This window comes from Ovis canadensis, chromosome 16 (genome assembly GCF_042477335.2).
Source record: "Ovis canadensis isolate MfBH-ARS-UI-01 breed Bighorn chromosome 16, ARS-UI_OviCan_v2, whole genome shotgun sequence".
Lineage (NCBI taxonomy): Eukaryota > Metazoa > Chordata > Mammalia > Artiodactyla > Bovidae > Ovis > Ovis canadensis.
This window is the reverse complement of record NC_091260.1, coordinates 45,262,013-45,277,336: the sequence shown is the minus strand read 5'-3', so window position 1 is coordinate 45,277,336 and position 15,324 is coordinate 45,262,013. Positions and strand designations below refer to the sequence as shown.

Genomic DNA, 15,324 nt, shown 5'->3' with positions numbered 1-15,324 from the left:
CCCGTCCCTGGGATTCTCCAGGCAAGAACACTGGAGTGGGTTGCCATTTCCTTCACTTTCAATGCATGAAAGTGAAAAGTGAAAGTGGAGTCGCTCAGTCGTGTCTGACTGTTGGCGATCCCAACGACTGCAGCCTACCAGGCTCCTCCACCCATGGGATTTTCCAGGCAAGAGTACTGGAGTGGGGTGCCATCGCCTTCTCCGAGCATCCAGGACAGCACCTGGTATATTGTATAAGTGTTCACACACTGCAATTCTGACCTCTCAGTACCTCTCAGATACCTGTTTCTCAAAGGAATAGGCTTTTATTCAAGGAATTCCATGGAATTGATGAGTAGAACTTGGGAACGAAAGGCAGAGTGGCAGGCGTTCAGATCAACCTATTTATAAAAGGTGCCTTTGGTCCTTCCCTGGTGGCTTAGATGGTAAAAAGAATCCATCTGCAACACAGGAAATCTGGGTTTGAACCCTGGGTTGCGAAGATCCCCTGGAGAAGGGCATGGCAACCCACTCCAGTATTCTTACCTGGAGAATCCTCATGGACAGAGACTGGTGGGCTACAGTCCATGGGGTCGCAAAGAGTCAGGCATGACTGAGTGACTCATTTCACTTGCTTAGCAAAGGAAAAACATGCCTTAAAACCTCTGGCAAAGTATATGCTTGCCTAGGACACTTTTACCATTTCACACTTCTGAAATTCTGCTGTTGCTAAGTCGCTTCATTCGTGTCCGACTCTGTGCGACCCCAGAGATGGCAGCCCACCAGGCTCCCCCATCACTGGGATTCTCCAGGCAGGAACACTGGAGTGGGTTGCCATTTCCTTCTCCAATGCATGAAAGGAAAAAGTGAAAGTGAAGTCGCTCAGTTGTGTCTGACTCCTAGTGACCCCATGGACTGCAGCCTACCAGGCTCCTCTGTCCATGGGATTTTCCAGGCAAGAGTACTGGAGTGGGTTGACATTGCCTTCTCCATCTGAAATGCTAACCAGTCTCAAAAAGGAGATCTATGAATCTGCCAAAGCAACTGATGCCCAGGACTTAAGAATCAGCAAAACCAGCCTTAGCCTAGTAAATGGTATCAAAAGACTGGCTGACTGCTGTAGCCAAAACCAAGCAAATGCATCTATCCAGGTAACAGGAAGGCAGGTGAGGGAACTACACAATCCTATGTTCATTTACTCTTCGAACCTCCCTGAACTCTGTTAAGTGGTTTGATACCATGAAGATAAGTTGAAATACATGGACTTTGCCTCAAGTTTAAGCACCCAAGGTCCTGGGTGGACATTTGTCATAAGATCTAATGGTATGCTTTAGAATCTTCCAAATTGAGACTCCAGAGACCACAAAATGTCTGCTAAATTCAAAATAATAATATAGGTAAAGTCATAGTGTCTCGTAACATTTCTTGAAAGACTTCCCAGTGAGATATTCAGTAATTTCATAAATAAATATTGAGCACTCACTGTACTGAAGGGGCTGTGTTAATGGTTTGGTGGATCAGAAGGAGGAGACAGGGTCCTTGCTATCAAACATCCAGTACATCATTCATTGGGCAAGTCAGATACCTAAGATACCAGACAAAGAATAAGAATTGCCACAGTCCAGCTATTTGTGAGAGCACTAAGAATGGAGAGATGGATCCCATCTGGGAGAAAATACAAAATGCATCGTAGAGAAGACACACTCATCTTGAAAGGAATTCCCACAGACTGTGGCAAAAAACCTTGATTTGAAGTATTCACTGATTTTTGTGGTGTAAATATTACCACCGCAGCTGATTTCAAGTCAGTGACGTGATATCACTGAATACAGAGTTGAGAAGAGGTCCCAGCTCTGGTGCATCATCTGTGAGTCACCATCTGAGCTTTAGACTTTATTAAATCGTTCGATTCTATTGCTCTAATCAGTGGATTCACAGGTATTAAAAACATCTAAAACAACATTATAAGGGAAGAGACCCCTCTGCCCTCTTCCCTGCACCTCAGTCTAACCTTTTAATACTCTGGCTGTCCTTCCAGTCCCAGTCCTATGCCCGTGCCTGGCCAGCTAGGACTGATAATGGTCTGGAGCCAACCTGGATTCTGTGTGCTTCCCGTTAGCAGGGCTGTGATTCCCCTGACACCTTGCTGGCACAGGGCACAGAGGGCTGGCTTTCCACCCATCGCCTGGTGTTGACACACTTGCTGTTCTCATAATGAGGAGAAGCTTAGGGGCAGCTAGCTGGGCAGGGTGTTTCACTGTTCTCTCAACAGTTAAAAGGGAAAGCTGGAGGAATTGCTGGGAAGCATGGCCAAAGGAAGATGCAAGCCAGCTGAGCTCAGCATGTGTATTAACCTCCTTTAAAAAAAAAAAAAAAGGGCACCCTCCCCAATGTGTTCTCCTTAAGTCACTGCACCCCTAACTGGCCTTATCACCCTAAGAGCTACATTTGAAAAGTTGGGCCCAAGTTTCTGTCTTTAATTGCAGGCAGATGTCCTCGCTACGTGCGTAAACTTGTGTCAGGATTTTTTTAACTTAGCACGGAGAGCACTGCCAAACAGGAAAGGAACATGTGAAGCCTCAAGCTGTTAGGAAACTTCCCCATTTGTCCACTAGGATCTCTCAATGCACGTTCATTCTTCTAAGCTCGAGGCCCAACTACTCCCTAAAAACATTTACAGCAAAAAATGACTGCTGCAGACTTATTTCAGCATGTGCTTCTTTTCATGACACTAGTTTCTCCTCCAAAATTGCTGTAGATTGTTTGTGACACAGGTTTTTTTGTTTGGAGTTTTGTTTTTTGGGTTTTTTTAGCATTAAAAGGTGTTTGGAACCACCAGCATCATCTCACACCTCCTTTTCTTGTTTGTTTAAATTATCTTATGTAATGTGCTCTGAGATTTACTGTTCAAGTGTAGAAGAACCACATTCCATCATGGAGGTCTGAGGAGGTGATGCTGTCTGTTTGTAAGGTTCACAGATTTTCTGTTCAGATTACGCAGGCTTCTTTAGAGCTGCCAAGAGTCATAGTCTGTAGGAGATAATATGCCTTCATTCAGGAGAAACTATGGATGGGAATTCAAGTTAGCCAGGGAGCCCCAGAAGAAATGAAATTCCAGCTTAGAGCTGTCATAGCGCTCGGGTCCAGGCCTTGGGGTGCCAAGGGGTGGCCATGACTGGTACAACAGCTACAGCCCCAGGAGCTGCTGTGTACACGTCACTGGACAACACAGCAAAAGGAAGAGGCCTGGCTGCCAGGCTGTTGCGTGCCTTACCTGCTTCCTCATGCAGTGACCCCTGAAGGATATTTCCTCCCAGAGCCTCAGCACCTTGGTTCCATCAGTTTAACTTTCCAGAACATTTGGAGCATTCAAATAAATCAGGTTGCACTCTAGTGAGCCATAAACCCCAGCTGTGGACACTTAGTGGGGGAGCCTGGAAGGGGAGCCCCACAGAGGACAGAGTGACTGACCAGAGCAAGAAAGTACTGGCCAGTGAACAGTTTCTCCAAATGTGTCATATCATAGGAATCACCTGGCTGCGGGGTGGGACATGCAAGGTAAACGTATATATTCTCAGGGCCTTGCAAGCCTACAGATTGACCTGGGCCCTAGAGACCCAGATTCTATAGATCTGGTACAGAGCCTTGGGATCCACATGTTTAACAAATGCCACAGTTAAATTAACTATACTTCAGTGAATGAATGCTAACGCCACAGTATATCTTGATGGTCAGACAGGAAACAGTAGACTGGGATGGAGTCAGAACCTGGGTCCAGCTCCAAATTTGGCTTCTGCCATGTAATTGCTGGACGGCCTTAGACAAGTTACTTCGTTGAACCTCAGATCCCTCAAGCATTGTTATTGTTGTGTAGTCACTGAGTTGTGTCCAACTGTTTGCAACACATGGACTGTAAGCCTGCCAGGCTCCTCTGTTCATGAAATTCCGCTGGTGAGAATACTGGAGTGAGTTGTCATGCCCTTCTCCCGAGGATCTTCCCAATCCAGGGATCGAACCCAGGTCTCCTGCATTGCAGGCAGATTCTTGACCATCTTGAGCCACCAGGGAAGCCCCTCCCTCATGCATACAATGTAACAAATTGTGTCCACTTCAGGGGTTGTTGTGAAGGTAAAAATGGAAAAAATTCAAAAAATGTCTTGAAGCATGGTGCCGGCTGCATTTTAAGGGCATAGTAAACATGAGAGGTAAACACCATGAACTTCCAGATGTTCAGGCTGGTTTTAGAAGAGGCAAAGGAACCAGAGATCAAATTGCCAACATCCGCTGAATCATCGAAAAAGCAAGAGAGTTCCAGAAAACCATCTATTTCTGCCTTATTGACTATGCCAAAGCCTTTGACTGTGTGGATCACAATAAACTGTGGAAAATTCTGAAAGAGATGGGAATACCAGACCACCTGACCTGCCTCTTGAGAAACCTATATGCAGGTCAGGAAGCAACAGTTAGAACTGGACATGGAACAACAGACTGGTTCCAAATAGGAAAAGGACTACGTCAAGGTTGCATATTGTCACCCTGCTTATTTAACTTATATGCAGAGTACATCATGAGAAACGCTGGGCTGGAAGAAGCACAAGCTGGAATCAAGACTGCCGGGAGAAATATCAATAACCTCAGATATGCAGATAACACCCTTATGGAAGAAAGTGAAAAACTAAAGAGCCTCTTGATGAAAGTGAAAGAGGAGAGTGAAAAAGTTGGCTTAAAGCTCAACATTCAGCAAACTAAAATCATGGCATCCAGTCCCATCACTTCATGTCAAATAGATGGGGAAACAGTGGAAACGGTGGCTGACTTTATTTTGGGGAGCTCCAAAATCACTGCAGATGGTGATTGCAGCCATGAAATTAAAAGACGCTTACTCCTTGGAAGGAAAGTTATGACCAACCTAGACAGCATATTAAAAAGCAGAGACAATACTTTGCCATCAAAGGTCCGTCTAGTCAAGGCTATGGTTTTTCCAGTAGTCATGTATGGATGTGAGAGTCGGACTGTGAAGAAGGCTGAGCGCCAAAGAATTGATGCTTTTGAACTGTGGTGTTGGAGAAGACTCTTACGAGTCCCTTGGACTGCAAGGAGATCCAACAAGTCCATTCTAAAGGAGATCAGTCCTGGGTGTTCTTTGGAAGGAATGATGCTAAAGCTGAAGCTCCAGTACTTTGGCCACCTCATGTGAAGAGTTGACTCATTGGAAAATACTCTGATGCTCGGAGGGATTGGGGGCAGGAGGAGAAGGGGACGACAGAGGATGAGATGGCTGGATGGCATCACTGACTCAATGGACGTGAGTCTGAGTGAACTCTGGAAGTTGGTGATGGACAGGGAGGCCTGGCATGCTGTGATTCATGGGGTCGCAAAGAGTCGGACACGACTGAGCAACTGAACTGAACTGAAACACCTCACGCACATTTTTTTGACTTTGCCATCAGCTGGCCCCTTCAGAGTCAGCAGGATGGCCTGGGACATGATATCAGTGTCAGACAGGGAGCTGTAACTCAAGCCTTACTGCAAGGAGACCACACATCTGGAGGAGATAAGGACTTTAAACTGAATACTCTCTAGTGATGGTGATCATAGAGAAAAAAAGGACAGAAAGGCAGAAGTGGGTCTGGAAAGAGCTTTAGAGGTTGAAATCTGAGCAGGGGAAATTTCTGAAATATGCTCAAGGATAACTAGACTTCCAAAAGGCAGGAAAAATGGTCAAGCGAACTTGAGATTTATAAGGAGAGATAGAGTTTGCTGAAAATAAACTGTTTTTCTTTGATCCCCTTTTAGTCCAAATGCCAAAGTTTCAAGCATTTATAATTCATCTACCTCCTTTGTTTAGCAAGCTGTATTTTTCTACTAGGTGCCATGCCCTTCACTCCTAACAGAGGTTACAAAGATAAAGGCAATACCTATCTCAAGAAACTTACTGTGTGTCATAGGGCACAGGAAAAGAAGCAGTTACTGCAAAGGGTGTAAGAGTTGTTTCTAGGGCTGCTGGGTGGAAGGACAACTTACTGCCCAAGGGAGACTTCAGTGGAAGTCTTTTTTTTCCCAGCTTTATTGAGATAAAATTAACATAAAATATTGTGCAAGTTTGTGTGCAACACGATGGTTTAATATCTGTGTATACCACAAAATGAGTATTGCAATCAGAGAAAGTCTTGAAATGCAGATTTCATGACAGTTACATCAGCACTGTCTTTATAGTAACCATAAGCTAATAATGATGATAGCTGACATCAACCAGTGCTTGTTTTATGGCAGATGCCATATGAGGCACTCTGTGTTCTCCTGCCATGGTATAAAATGGTTGCCATATGCTGTATCTTGGTTTACCTACTTGTGTTTGCACTATTCATGGCTGATTCCAAATGCCACTGCTGCACAACAGGTAAAGTACAGTCCTCAGCAGAACGTTAATTCTCCCATACTGACTTTCTTACTTTTCCCAGCTTACAAAAACTGGAAATGACTGCATTGAGTCCCAGGTAGATTCCCATTCTCAGTGCCACTGATCTCACTTCTCCAGGGTCCCACTGCCTGTGTCCAGCCTGCACAGGAGGACATAAATAAATAGAGCAGATCCTGGTGCACTTAGGACTGAATCATGTCTTCATATGTGCAAAGCCTTAAGCTCACAAAGTCTACTTGTGATTGTCACATTCTCTTACAACAAAGAATTGCACTGAGTTCTTTGTTGTAAAAGACGAGCCCTTACTTTCAGGGTGCGTGTGTGCGTGCATGTTAAGTCGCTTCAGTTATGTCTGACTCTGTGCAACCCTGTGGACTGTAGCCTGCTGGGCTCCTCTGTCCATGGGCTTTCCCAGGTAAGAATACTGGAGTGGGTTGCCATGCTCTCCTCTACTTTCAGGGTAATGGTAGCAATAATAACAGTGACAATAATAAAAATAATATCTAACTCTAAGCACTTACTATATTGCATATTTAATATATTTTATTGTATTGAATACATTGACTTAAACCTCACTGTGTAGATACCACAACTGGCCCCATTTTACAGACAGAGAAACTGAGATCCAATTGTGTGCCATGGTTGGGAAGTTGAGCACAGCGTTGGACATAAGTAGGAAAGTATAGATTGCAGTTTGTTCTTAAGCAGGTTCACCATGAGAAGCTCTACCTCAAGGCCCCGCGAAGGAGTAATTCTCCAGTGTTTGCAGGATCACAATTAAGTTCTTTGGAAAGACCATCCTAACATGACCTCTCCCCACTCAACACATCCCCGGTCAGCTGTGCTCTACCCACTCCCAACAGATTGTGACTTACACACCCCCGCCATGTCTTAGCCCTCTCTTTATTCATTGCTTCCCTTGGCACCAACTGCCTTATCCTTCCCTTATCATTTGCTTAGTTATCCCAAACTCAGCACCATCCGAGGGATCACCTTCCCCAGGAAGTGTCCTGACTTGTTAAAGGACACTGCATTGTTCCTCCAATGCAGACCACTCCTTCCTTAATATATCCCTGCCCAAAAACTGTGGGCTCACCGAGGCCCAGGGCTGTAGCTAATTCATTTTATAATGCCAGGATTTCAAAGCCCCCCATAGGATATACCAGAGCAGTGCTTCTCTCATTATTGCCACCCCTCACTTGTTTTCCTCTATTACTCAGCACTTCTAGACATCGAGGTCAGCTGGGACACTAAAATTGACCACCGAGGGTGATACCTCTGTTGACTAAGGTGTCACAGTTTTGTTCATGGTTCTCGACTTTGTAATCAGCGCCCTCTTGGTGCTGGCGTAAATCTGTGGTTCTTCCCCAAGGATGCGTTTGTTCCTTTTATGCCTTGATTCACTGTATTCTGTGGAGGCTGTTAGCTGAATAAGACTTTCTGATTCATGAAAATGTTACCAAAGACACCATAAAGAGGAAGGCACCAGACCTCTGTCTGCAAGGAAAGCAAAAGAGTTGAGGGTGGCCAGCGCTGCCCAAGCATTTCCGGGCCTGAGGTTTGGCTCTGTGGGCTCCCCTGGGGCCTCATAACTGACTCCCCCGCCCCCACTGTCTGTATCAGTCATCGTTCTGGAAATTCATCAACTTTCCTGCTGGTCTGAGCCTGGAAACTGGTGTCTTTTTACTCGGTGTCAAGCTGAAAATGGAGAAAAACTCACTGGATAATTTTGACCAAATAACACAGATGATTGTGTGTTGTCGTCCCTGATTGACTTAATTTTCCTCTTTTTTTGGACCCTTTTTAACATTCTCAAGGCATACATAGTTGTCAGTGAAAGAGGTCATTCACAGTTAAAAGTTATATAAACTTGCCCAACCTTGACCAAAAATAATGCTCTCGTGCCCAATTTAGGGCAAGGGGTAATAAAGTGTTCTCTGGTTTGTAGCAAGGAATTAAAGGTGGGGGCTGGGGTCTAGATAATGATAATAACAAAGACTAAGAGTCTCAAGGCAGTGAGTAGACTTGAGGGCATTTTTATAAAATGCAATTTTCCTTTCTGGTCACGTTAAAATCCATGTGTAGTACATTATCTACTCTAGGGAAACGTGTATTCTATTTGCTTTCTGTCATAATTCTTTATTGCATTTGGGAGTAAATGAGCTTCAGCAGATAAAGTTAAAGTTTAGAGAGAGAATGAAAAGAAATCCTTTTGGAACTGAAAGTCATAGAGAATTTACAATATTATTCACCAAATGCCCCCAAACCTAACTTCACTTGGAAAAATACTCTCCCTGATACGCCCAGGCTGCAAAAACTTTTAAGGGTTAGAATTCTGCAGCGTTTGATGAGAGGATCTTAATTTCCTCTGTTAGGTTCTATATTCTGAGCTCCAGACCCGACAGCTGCTTCCTACTGGTTGGCCAGGTGGGAGGAGTTAGTGAAAAAACACATTGAAAAGTGGATCAGGACAGATGGACAGGATTCACCCGTTCTGAAATTCAGGGAGATGGATGTGGGCCAGTTCACTGTCCCTGCATCTTCATTTTCTTCCTCTTGCTTTCTTCATATCAGAGAACGCTTTCTTAGCACTGTTACTGTGGGTTTCTCTTGAGCACCAGAAGCATTAGCAGTTTTGCTGCTCTGAGGCAGTGCTGTGTGTTTGTCGTGGCCCTGGGTCACACTGCCTCTCCAGCAACCCAGGGATCCCCTGATGGGATGAGAAGAATCTTACAGATGCTCCCTTCTCCACCAAAACCAGACAGCAGTTACAGTATGTTTGCAGTTGAGGTGTTTGCAGTTCAACCCAGTTCAACAGTTCAGTGATAGCTACGTTGACCATGTTCCATTTTGCCTGTTTTTAATGTAACCTAATACTAGTATCAGTACCATTAGAACTCCTTTATAATAGATGACTCATTGCCCATCTCGCATCCTAAAGTTCTGTCTCTCCCTCTTGTCCAGTTTTTCACTTGCCCTCATTCCTTCCCTGCTCCCGGGGTTGCTCACATGTTTGTTTCTAAGAATAAACGTGTTTGACTGAACTGTTTTTAATACTGCTTTTAAAAAGAATTTATGTTCCTCCTTGTTTTCACAAGCAAGACTTAAGTTTGGACCCAAATGATGTAGGAAGGCAATTTTTCATCCTTCCTGACTGTGTCCAGGCGTGAGACCAGAGGCGACTAAACAAAAGGTTTCCATTTGCTCTGAATATTTAGGAGTTCCTTTTAGAGGATAGGTGCAATTTTAGTTTTGAAAAGACAGAAGAAAGGAGAGAATTTTTGTGAGGTTGGGCCAGGTCACATGTTGACATTTGAAAATGGGAATGTAACAAGGTCACATCGGACCATTTTTTACATGGGTGACTAATGGGGTTTTTTTCTCCTCTTTCTCTTTCAGCCACACCAGCTTTCTTTGTCAGAGCATCTCAGAGTCTACAGATACTATATCCAGGCCTAGAGACAAGTAAGAATTTCAGTCCTTTTTCCACCTTTGGCAATACTGTCCAGATTTTACTACTGTTGAGCTACCGCCCTTACTCTGTTTTATTTAGGATATGGTAACTGGATGAATTAATAACTGAAACTGCAGGGGCAAACTAAAAAAAAAAAATTTTTTTTTCAGAATTTGTCAACTTCTCCACAAGGCTGCTTGTTTTCTGCTTTTCTTTGAACTGAGTGAAAGATTCTTTAAATTCTGCAATGCTTTACAATTTTCAGACGTTTCACACACATGATACCATATAATCACATAATAACCCTTCCCCCCTACCCCAAGCCCCTTCCTTCTCCCTACTGGTAACCACTAGTTTGTTCTCCATATCAGTGAGTCTGCTTCTTTTTTCTTTTTTTCATTAGTGTGTTAAGTTTTTTAGATTGCACATATCAGTGACATCATACAGTACTCATCTTTCTGTGTCTGACTTATTTTACTTAGCATAATGCCCCCCCAGGGCCATCCATGCTGCTGCAGATGGCAAAATTTCATTTTTTATAGCTGAGTAGTATTCCATTGCATGTATATATCACATCTTCTTTATCCATTCATCTGTTGATGCAACTTACATTGCTTCCATATCTCAGCAACTGTAAATAGTGCTGCTATGAGCATTGGGATAAATGTATCTTTTTGAATTAGTGTTTTTGTTTTGGGGAGATATATGCTCAGGAGTGGAATTGCTAGGTCATTTTTAGTTTTTTTAGAAACCCCCATATTGTTTTCCATGGTGGCTACTCCAGTTTACATTCCCACCGACAGTGTATAAGGCTTCCCCTTTTTCCACATCTTTGCTAACATTTGTTATTTGTATTCTTTTTGATGATAGCCATTCTGCCAGGTGTGAGATATCTCATTGTGGTTTTGATTTGTATTTCCTTGATGATTACCAATGCTGAGCATCTTTTCACATGCCTGTTGGCCATCTTCATGTCCTCTTTGGAGAAGAAAAAAAAGGCTGCTTCTTTATTTCTCTCATATGGTTAGTCTTATAGGTTATTGTTGTTTAGTTGCTAAACGATGTCCAACTCTTTGGACTGTAGCCCGCCAGGCTCCTCCGTGCATGGGATTTCCCTGGCAAGAATACTGGAATGGGTAGCCATTTCCTTCTCCAGAGGATCTTCCCCACCCAGGGATTGAACCTGTGTCCTCTGCATTAGCAGGCGAATTCTTTACTGCTGAGCCACCTGGGAAGCCGAGCCTTAGAGGTTAAGTAAGACCAACTTAATGCAAAGAAAAGAAAGATGAAATAATTTATTATGAGCCAGCAAGTAGGTTACTGAGTTTAGGAATCTTTCTTTTTACAAGTCCTGTATCATATTGTCATTATTACTTTGAGGTATTTCTTTACCTAATGATCACATAAACAGACAGTTAAATTTTCCCTTTAACCAAATCACCTTGGACGCTGAAATTCTGCCTTCATTCAAGCTGTCTCTTCTCCTTAACATGACTTGCACATTCCCCTCTTGTCCTGTGACAATCTTTTCTTTATCTTAAAGACTGAACTCAAACATCTGCTCTCTTGGGAACACCTCTCGAAATCCTTTAGCCCCAGAAACCTGTTCTGCCTCTATGCTTCCATAGAACTTTGCTCACTGCTCTGTGATAACATTTATACCTCACAACATCGTCATGTATATGTCCGTACCATGCACAGAACTCAAAAAGTTGTGTGGGCTTCAAGACTTAATTATGTTGCAGTCAATTAAGGCAAAGCTCCTGTTTTCTGCTGCTTCTAAATCCCTCACATGCCCTAAAAAAATCCTAATTACCTAGTAGGTGGTGGTGGTTTTGTTTAGTCACTAAGTCATGTCCGACTCTTTTGCGACCCTGTGGACGGGGACCCACCAGACTCCTCTGTCCATGGGATTTCCCAGGCAAGAATACTGGAGTGGGTTGCCATTTCCTTCTCCAGGGGATTCTCCCAACCGTGGGATCGAACTCCTGTCTCTGCATTGGCAGGCGGATTCTTTACCACTGAACCACCTGGGAAACCCCACATAGTAGGTACCTTTAATTAAATTCTATGGATGGATTTTCTCTTCCTCAGTTGAAGTATATGCTCAAGTCCACATTACACAATAAAGAAAGGGAAGACAGTGTACCTGACTGTTTAAGCCATTGCTGTTTCATGGGTCATTCCAGCGTCATGAAACCATAATTGGGATTTTATGACTAAATTGCAGGCTACATTTCTAATATGCAATGTAAACATCATTTTTCTTGGAGGTCATTCAAAGGGAGGGTTGGTGCTATTTTTAACAAACGTCATCAATGTTTCAGTTGTGCCAGACCACAGACTCATTACAACCCTCCTATTTTAGAAGCATCTGACATGTTAATCTGCTCCCTAATTAATGTGAGGGGCTGTAAAAGGGCTCGCTGTTAGTTATGTTTGCATTATCCCAGCCAGTATGTTCCAGAGCCTTCAGTCAGAAGATAATGTGACTTATTGCTACTTTCTGTAAGGAAATGAGAAGGAATGAGTTACGAATTTACTAATTGGCGCATGCTCTATCCCACACTGAAACCCTCTCCCACACACAAATATAATACCGCCAAAGTGGTGGTATAATTTCCCCAAGCCATTTTCTTTGCCATGTCATGGGGTCTGAGGAGCTCAAGCTTTGGGCTTTGTTGAAAGACAGCCTCTGAGTATGGCGGATATGTTGAAGAAATTGCTGCCACTTATTTTGCATATGTTGATTTTTTTTGTCCTTGTGATAAGCAAGAAGAATAGCTACTTACCTTCATCCGTGAAAGTGTTAATCTATCAGTCATGCCCAGCTCTGATCACGGAGCTCAGCTCAGTGCTCTGTGGAACCTAGGTGGATAGGATGCCTGGTGGAGGAGGGGGGACTGGGTAGGAGGGAAGTCCAAAAGGGAGGGGGGATATATGTATGCATATAGCTGAGTCACTTCACTGTACAGCAGAAACTAACACAACATTGTAAATCAGTATTACTCCAGTTAAGAAAAAAAACTATTGTTCATGATCCGTCAGTTTACAGTTGTAATGTATACATTTTCTATGTGCACTTTTCTGAATTCTTAGATTCAAAGCAAAACCCCATGGAAGAAAAATAAACCTTCTCAGAGAGAATCCTAGACAGAACTATCCAAACATAAATAAATGCCACCACCCTTCTGCAGGCCACCTCGACTTTATACTAAGGGGTCACAACAACCCCTTAGTAACTGTCTCCCTCCTTCCACCCTCTTCCCACCTTTCCTTCCTTTGCCAATAAAGATGTTCAGAATCCAACATATCCCTCTGCTCTAAATCGCCCTGTCTCTAGTACCCTCCCCACTACCTAAAATTTAAACTGCAAACCTATTCCAAGACACTCGAATCCACCATCCATCACCTGACCTCAATTGTAAGTCTAGCCGAGTCACTCCTCCCCCAGGTGCTTTCCCTCCTCTGGGATGTTGTTCATGCCATCCCATCTTCCCAAACTGTCCTCCTCCTCCCTTATCCCACATTCTGGAAATATAAATCCTGCCCATACTTTAAGGTTCAGCCAAAACACTTTAACCCTTGGCCTGGAGCAATCCCTCCTTCCTCCATGTGTGTCTTTGAAGGAGGTCATGTGATTCCTTACCACTCTGAAGTAATATGTTAAACACTGCTTTGGAGTATAGTTGTTTGCATATTTCTCTTACTCCTCCCTATCTGGATCATGAACAGCTCTGTCTTATTCAGGGTTGTATAGTTCGCAGTACCCCAAATGGTACCTTGAACAACAGCAAGTAATAAATGATATTGCAAATAAAATAACTAAATGGAAGTATCCTTTATAGCTCCCTGACTACCTACCCTTTTGCACACTTAACAATTCCCACCAATCCCCCTACCCCCATCTTGTTATCATGGAACCTCTTGGCTTACAGGGGGGTGGGGGGCATTCATAGAGGATCAGATCTCGCTGCCTGTATTAACTGCACATTGACCATCTTCAGGGTTCTATTGCTGAAAGAATCATAGAAATCAAATGGTGTACACTCAGAGGACAGCTTCCTGACAGGCAAGAGATACAGTACAGCAACAGTAGATGGGAAAGGGCACTGACCAGGATCTGCAGAACACAAGTGTGGGCGTTTCTGTCCTCTCACTTCCCAGTCACAACAGTCACCCTTTGTCTCCAGGTCTGGAACCACTACTCATGTTCCTGCCAAACACCTCAGTACCAGGAAGCCCAAAGTCTGCTCATGACGGAGTTTCCTAGAGTGAGCTGGTCATGTAGGTACACCCTAGCTATGTAGACAGCCTTAACTGTCAGGCCCCCAGTTCCAGTGAACTTAGGTGCAAATCATAAATCTAATTCTATTGCTAAGCAGCATCAACAAGCTGACATATCTTGCCCTGAAATAATTTGGGGACCCATGACTAAAGCGCATCATCCATCTTTAGTTAACATGATCCATACATGGCACTGCCAAGCAGTACTCTGGGGAAAAAGCATGTGGTCAAACCAGACCAGCTAAGATTAACCCACGCAATGCACCACCTAAAGAATCGTCCATTGCACTCATCTCTTTCTTTTCTTGCTCATCAACAAGTGTCTGGCCCATCTTCTAAGCCCTCAGGGCTTTACTCTCTGTGTGGGTACAGGACCTCATCCATGTGAATGGATGTTTATGCAGTCATGGGCCCATACGAACATACCTTCCACAGAGTACAGGCTTGAGAAATATTTTCTGGAAACAAAGAACTATTTTTAAAAGTCCCATGAGAAGTTTTCAGCCCACACACATGGGTAGCAGTGTAATTCACCAATGCAGAGATATAAATATGAGCAAAAACACACATACAGGCTAAGAAGGGGTTTGAAGGAGTTTACAGTTGAAAGAGATAGACATCTTTGTATACTTGAAAGAAGTAATGGCACAAACTTACTACAAAGAAAGCTGCTTTTAGTTGTGGGGGGAAAGTGATGAGGATGGTTAGAATCTTTCAGAGAAAGACAGTGTTCCTGAAGTAGGCAGACTCCAGAGTCAGGCTGCTGTGGTCTCATGCATTTTGTTTTTTTAATAATTTCATCTCTCTCTTCGTTGGTTTTTGGCACAGGATTTGATGGTTATATGGAACAAATACTTAAGACTTATTAAGTATTAGAGAAATTATTAGCTGATTTCACATCTTTCTGAGGAAGATTTTGGATACATGTATAAGTGAATTATTTTGTTGTACACAAACTGACAACATTGTAAATCAGCTATACTCCAATATGAAATGAAAAACTTAATTAAAAAACTCATATATGAGATGATGTACTGTAATAACCATCATCTTGCTTGTTGGGGTCCTTACTGTACGTTCATAGGTGGACTCCTGTCCTAGCCTCCTAATTTTGCTTCCCTACCTCCTATTTTTTTTCCCGTTCCCAGGCCCCTACCCTCTGCTTCCACATTCATTCTTCTTC

At 43.4% G+C, this 15,324-nt stretch overlaps 1 protein-coding gene across 12 annotated transcripts in view; it reads left to right on the top strand.

Annotated features, from left to right (window-relative positions):
- Nucleotides 1–15,324, top strand: part of GHR (growth hormone receptor) — a 298,640-nt gene that overhangs the window by 203,049 nt on the left and 80,267 nt on the right. For 8 of the 12 annotated variants that reach the window (XM_069556433.1, XM_069556434.1, XM_069556436.1 and 5 more), the window contains one exon: nt 9,800–9,865. The exons of the other annotated variants lie outside the window; for them this stretch is intronic. In XM_069556433.1, coding sequence (XP_069412534.1) covers nt 9,800–9,865 — 66 coding nt within the window. The remainder of the gene's footprint in view (nt 1–9,799; nt 9,866–15,324) is intronic. 12 annotated transcript variants of the gene reach the window in all.